The sequence below is a fragment of the Rutilus rutilus genome (assembly GCF_951802725.1).
Source record: "Rutilus rutilus genome assembly, chromosome: 10".
Taxonomy (NCBI): domain Eukaryota; kingdom Metazoa; phylum Chordata; class Actinopteri; order Cypriniformes; family Leuciscidae; genus Rutilus; species Rutilus rutilus.
The window spans coordinates 20557935-20564749 of NC_140215.1; the positions used below are offsets into that span (position 1 = coordinate 20557935).

The window sequence follows — 6815 nt, forward strand, 5'->3', positions numbered from 1 at the left end:
TTGTAAGTGTGTCTATAATGTGATAGTATAAACTGATTTTATTTTGGGTCGGGTCGCGGATTTAAATTAGTGCTGCTGTCGGTAAACGGGTCGGATGCAGTTTTAAGAACTGCGGGTTTACAAAATCGGACCCGTGCAGGACTCTGTTGTGTGACATTGATTCTTAATTTCCCACGAAGCTGATCGCGGTTACGTGTCAGTTAAACTTTTCATCTCCAATCCTGTCTGTATTTGTGAGAAGTGGCGCTGTCCTGAGTTGAAAGATAGCCTACTTTACGGCTTTATTATCAAGTAAATAGGTGTGCGTGTTCGTGTCGGCCGCTGTCCATTTCCTAAGGTTCTGAAATGCAAACATTTTTTGACTACTTTTTTTTTTTTTTTTTTTTTAAGGGCGTGCGCCCATGAGCACCCACGGAGGAAAACATAAATCGGCGCCATAGTGTACATTACAGTCTCCAGTCTAACAGCATCCCAGACTTCAACATTTTATGATTCAAAATAGCTGAATAACTAACCATCTAAGATTTCGGTATAGAGATAAAGGTTAGGATCATAATTTTCAGGAATATTACAGCACAATGAGTGCATATTAGCACTGTTTGTTTGTTTTTGGCATCTGATAGAGCTTTTGGACTTGGAAACAGTGATGTCAGACTTACCATCGAACTGAAACACAAATGTTTTAAAGTTAAGTAAAGATGGACATTTTTTATTAGTCAAAATGTAATTTTTTTACATTGATTTATTTCGTGGAACATACTGTATGTGTTTCCATGCATTTTGTTGAGATGTCTTTTCTTGTTTATCTATTGTATATACATAGTTGATTATTCATGTTGCTTATGTATTATTCTATTATTTTTTTTGTATTCATTGATATTAATCTATAGTTAGCTTTTTTTTCCATGTGCATGGAAGTGTATGTATAAAAATGAATATCAAATATGTAATAAACAATTCTTATTTTGTATTTGGTTCAATTTGTTTATTATAATAGAAGTCAAAGGTAACCATAGTAACAAAATGAAATTAAATATATAAAAAAAAAAAAAATGAAATTTGGTTCCTGGAGGCACCCAAAGTGGTTCCACACAGTGCCTTGTATAAAAGTTCCTCAGGAAACCTGTGTGGTTCCTCAGAGAACTGCCCCTTTTTAAAGGGTGCCTAGAGGATCTACAGACGGTTCCGCCGGTGTGGCAAAGTGAAGAACCCCAAAAGGTTCCTCCAGGCACCTTTTATTTTTACAGTGTACTACACATGGGTAATGCTGAAAGCTGATGCTTCACTTAATAGAGACCAATGGCATTGATTCAATGCGTGACTTGCTGATTATTTTATTTTTTTCGCGGATTCTTCGCGCTGTGGAACGCTGACCAGCGCTGACGCCATTCATGGAATACCCTTAAATGTTAAAAGGATGATACGACAAATATTTTGCTTTCCTTGGACACAGCAACCTTTTCATGAATATAAATGACTCGACCTCAAAGACAGACACAGGTAAACGCACGCGCTCAGTCGATCTCTCTCATTCACTGTCTGTTTAGGCTTAAAGGATAACTGTCGCCAAAATGCAACCTAGGGTCTTTTTGTTAATCGACCCGAGGCAAACTTTCGTTTAAAAGCATAATTAGAATGGAAACGCCACTTTTAAGTTTGACCGTATTTTCGTTTGACCGTATTTTCGTTTTCGGTCAAATTGCCTTTTGAATGGGAGTGCTTGGGGCACTACTATGATAGCATCAAAAATCACTATTTTTAAAACACTAAGAAGGCTCGACACAACATGAAACTTTGCTCGAAGTATCACCAGGGGCTCTACACATGAACTCGAGCATTGAGAACATTGTTTGTGTACACAGAGTTTACTAAAAAGAAAGATTTTGAACAACTCACTGTAGCTGTGTCCGCCGGCATTTTGACAGTCAAAAATAGTCGATCTCCGAATGTGAATGAACTGACTCTGAATTTTAGAATTGCTTCTTATATGAGCATCCTTTTTCAAATACAATGTCAATATTGATTTTCACTAACGACAAAACAACAAATTATCCGTGAATTTATATGGAACTAAGCTTTAGGAGCTTTCCATCTTTACTCTCCTCCCTGTTACGTTGCATTGCCCTAACCCGGACTGGCGAGAGGAACAAGGCATCGACGGACCGTCACCGTTTTAGGCCCCCACTTTACATGTGTGGTCAGAAGGTTTGGTTGTCAACCCAGGACATTCCCCTCAAACTTCCCACACGTAAACTGGGACCCAATTTTATTGGACCGTATGTCGTAACCAAGGTGCTTAACCCGGTGACGGTTCAACTCAAATTACCCCCTCAGTTTAAGAAGATTCACCCGGTGTTTCATGTTTTCTGTCACAGTCTTTCTGTGGTCGTCCTGTGCTAATTTTCTCTCAGTGGTCTCCTCTGTCTGTGTGTCCTCTGGTGTGTGTGCGGAGCGCACGGGAACCACCATTCAGAGAATCATTTATTTTGTGTTACATGAAGTGTTTCTTTTGTTCACAAAGTTTACTAATAAACTTTTATCACATTTGTCACCGCAATTGAGTCCTCCATTTCTCTGAGTTACCTGACAAACATAACCATGACACTTGGGTCACATAGATTACTTTTATGTTGTCTTTACTAACTTCTTTGGCTTGAAAGTGGTAGTTGCGCAGGCTGTTAATGGAGGGACAGAAAGCTCTCAGATTACGAGTTTGGAATAGGGGTGTAATGATACAGTACATTGTTAGATATCGCGTTATAAAAATGTGATTATGTGTATCATTGATGTAAACGATATGATTCTCGATATAGAGTTAGTTTTATCCAAGACTCAGCTTACTGTATTTATAAGGTATGATTCACCAAAAAAGATTTCTGTCCCTCCATTTAAAGTCCATTCCTCTAAAACTAAAAAGATCTAAAAAAAAGTAATAAAGGCATCGTAAATAATTAGATCCAAATATTTAAGTGGCTTTATTTTACATTTGACTGCATTCTTGTTAATTTCTGAATGTTTAGCTCAGTTGTTAAACACCAAACTGACTGGAAAGACATTTTATAGTATATTGCTGGTAGGCCTACAAAAAAAAAAAAAAAAGAGGCTTATTTTACTATTTTATTAAATTCATGTCTTTTGTTGTTATTGTATTAGTTTGTAGAGAATGATTGCTTGATTACATTAAACAAGATGTTATTAATCGCTTAATGCCATTTTGATACAATATTATATCAACTTTGTATATAATTTTATTTAAAATAAGAGAAGGCGATATTTATATTGCTTTTGCATGTCCAATGTCTTGCTTTTGGTAAAGCTTTTGATGTCCAATAAAAACCTTTATTTGCATTTATTTATTTGGCTGTTTTGTTATTTAGTAAGAAATCCCTATTACACTACATAGCACCAGATGTGGGACTCCTAAATGCCCATATCTTATACTATAAATGATATAAGTGGAGGGCCCACATCAATGCTTTTTAAGGGGGCCCAGATTTCCCTAGCTACGACCCTGATAATAGTGCATATATTATGATTTTATCGACCATGTACCTAAAGTAACAAAGTGTATTAGTCAGTAGCTCCATATTTAATTTATGACAGGAACGAGGGTGTGTGGTACAGAACTACAGTGTGTTCAATAGACAGTACTGTTGTTTAAAATAATGCTGGTTAAGCTCAATCCACACACAGAATAGAATCAGCATTTTTTAAGCCACTACATCAACATCTCTTATCATGGGGTGGGGGAACGGATTCCAACAGCTGTTTTGTTTGCCATCAGATTCTGTTCCCCCCATGTTTCTTACACAATGAGGTTCTAATTCAAATTCGAGTCCTGTAGTCTTTTCCTGATCCCATCCCTCTCTTTTTTTCCCACTTCTCTTCTACATACTGTCCTATCATAATAAAAGGCAAAAACGCCCAAAAATACATATTTTAAGCCACTACATCAACGTCTCTCATCATTGGGGTGGGGGAACAGATTCCGACAGCTGGATTGTTTGCCTTCAGATTCTATTCCCCTCATGTTTCTTACACAATGAGGTTCTAATATTTACAAAACTGATTCTGGGCTGTTGGTGTGAGGCCTGGCTCGTGGACTTTTCCTTTTCCTGATTCATCTGCATAAAATTCAATTTGGCGTCACAATATATGTGGCGAGCAGGACGAGGACAAGGCCGAGGGCCGTGAGAGAGTGGCACGAGGCCGGTGGCGTGATTACTGATGAGCAACACGTGTCTCTCACGGAGGAGCAGAAGCATAAAGGGGGAGCGACGACAGTGAAGATGGAGGGAGGACAGGCCTGAACTTGTGTTGTGTTTTATTATTTGTGACAGTAGTCGTCCGTGAGGGGCTGCTGTCTTTTACTTTCGTTTTGTATTTGTTTTATTTGTATCATTAAAGTTTTTGAATGTTCGCTGGTTCCCACCTCCTTCTTCACATAACAACGAACTGCGTTACACTGGTGCCGAAACCCGAGAAGTAGGAACGCGTTGTCAAAGAGCCCTCGCCACAGTAGGGAATCCGCGGTGCCATCGAGCATGGTGAGCAGTCCCGTCGCCATGGACGCTCGAGGCGGTGCGCTGGTGTGCGTTGCCGGGTGGACGGTCGAGCTCGCTGCCGGCCGCCTGGGTGCTGGAGGGGCGGCTGCCGTCCATGAGGGAGCATAGGAGTCGCCGCCGTTTGCCAGAGGCCGGAGCCTACTGTTGTCCGCCTTGATCGGGCAGAGCAGGGAACGAGGGACTCCTTTTGTTTTATTATATGTGACAGCAGTCGTCCATGAGGGGCTGCTGTCTTTTACTTTCACTTTGTATTTGTTTTATTTGTATCATTAAAGTTTTTGAATGTTCGCCGGCCGGTTCCCACCTCCTTCTTCCCATAACAACGAATTGCGTTACAATATAGTTTACGCCCTCACAGCTGCAAAACTGTAGAATTTTGAGCCTCTTTTTCCACGCCAGTAGACCGAAATTGCACTAAACATTAAAATATATTTAGATATATTTTACATTTTCAAGGTTTATAATGCTTTTATGCATTTATAGTCATTAAACATTGAACATAAATTGTCATATGTTCATATCAAATTAACCAGACACATGTACAGAACATGGAGAAAACTCACCAGAGTTGAGGAAGTCGCAATAAACTAGAACCTCTGTTGTAAATGGACTTTTATCTTCACAAACAACAATTTAAAAATATAATCTAAAAATAACAGATTCCACTCTTGCTTCAGCTTCTATTTTTTTTTTATAAACTCTGTCTCCACTTATCTTCTCTCTCAAGTTCAGTAGCCTAAATATAAAAATTGCCCTCCTACACATGCATACTGCAGAGTTGTCAGCGGGTCAATGGATCAAAGGTATATTGTACAAATAGTACAAATAACTACTAAGTAATAGACATGTTTTCATTATTCTCCATATAGTCTGCCTTTGATGTGGTTTATAGAGAAAACTATAAAAAAAAAAACTATAAAAAGGTCAGTGAGGGCATCATGAAATAAATGTAGCACCTAATTTGGATTAATATTTTTAAATTAAATTAAACTAGGTTGATCTATGCAATTGTTTTCAAATCTGAATTGAAATTAAGCTGCAAATGGGTGTTCTGAAATATTTGGACCTTTTGGACATGAAGCAAAAAAAGCCCTAAAAAAAAGAAAAAAAAAAGCCCTATTTAATTTTAAGGCTCAGAGAGAGGGTGAAAACCAGCCATGCAAAACTAAATTATGATTGTTTTAGTCTAACAAAGTGACTTATGTTATTAAGTTAGGTTTAAGTCTAACAAAAAAAGTATTAAATTGTTTAAAAATGCATGATCTAACCCTTGAAAATGTCAGCCATTCAGTAATCTAATGAAACAATGGACACGAAAGCTAGTTCTGAAAAAAACACTTTATTTGCTTCTAAATTCTAGCGATTTAACACATGTCAGTGATACGCCTCATGCTCATGAATCTCATGTTGCTATATCCCATATCCCTGAAGCTCCTGTACTCTCCAGGCCTGAAGTAGGACATCCTGCCTCTGTAGTGGGGCTGCTCAAACATGAGCCAGTGGCCGTCCATCACATGACAGGACTGGCAGTCAGACATACGGAAACGTTCCATGATGTTTTCACAGTCATCCATCAGCTCGTACATCTGTCCTCCAAAGTTATCCCTCTCATAGATCCTCATCCTGAAGGATCCCCTGTACTGTAAAACAACGAAAGATTATTAATATAGCAGTCTTTCAGCAATGCATGCATAGTATACCGTTAAAATTATGAAAAAAATTGTGCATTGCTAAATCTGCACAACACCGTTAACAAAGTGAGACTTACTGAAGGAATCATGCGGCAAGATCTGATACTGTCGAACGTCATGCCCATGCTCATCATGCGCTGCATGTCATGGTACTCGCCCCTCCTCAGGAAGAACTGGTTGCCCATGAAGTTATTGCGCTCATAGACCATGAAACAACCACTCTCCACCCTGATGGAACCAACGCGGCTCAGGTATGAGGAGATATCAGAACAGTCACTAATGCACTCATAGTTGCGGCCCTGGAAGTTCCTGTCCTCGTAGAAGATGACCTGTTGATGGAATTAAAAAAATACACTGTTTTTAAATAAACAGAATGCTTTTTAGATCTGAATTGCATCAGGTTTTAAACAAATACACACTGGCTTCAATATGAACATATATAGCTTTCTATCAATTATTAAGCATTGGTATGAGGCATACTTATTTCAAGCACTATTACCTTGCCCATGGTGGTGATGTGTTGTTTTTCTCAGTGCTTCAGCTCACTGTACCAGCTGTA

The 6815-nt window shown here is 38.7% G+C and overlaps 1 protein-coding gene across 1 annotated transcript; it reads right to left on the bottom strand.

The window, feature by feature from the left end:
- Positions 1 to 5879: 5879 nt before the first annotated feature.
- On the bottom strand, positions 5880 to 6815 carry LOC311297989 (gamma-crystallin M1). Its single transcript, XM_084420529.1, has 3 exons — positions 6756 to 6815; positions 6334 to 6585; positions 5880 to 6205 (listed from the first exon to the last, which is right to left on the bottom strand). Exons 1-3 carry the CDS (start codon positions 6762 to 6764, stop codon positions 5930 to 5932), a joined length of 537 nt encoding a protein of 178 aa, XP_084276655.1. The 5' UTR covers positions 6765 to 6815; the 3' UTR covers positions 5880 to 5929.

Coding starts and splice junctions, on each gene's coding strand:
- LOC311297989 (XM_084420529.1), bottom strand. Junction 6,206..6,333: donor CTTGCCGCATGATTCCTTCA/GTAAGTCTCACT, acceptor GTTGTTTTACAG/TACAGGGGATCCTTCAGGAT.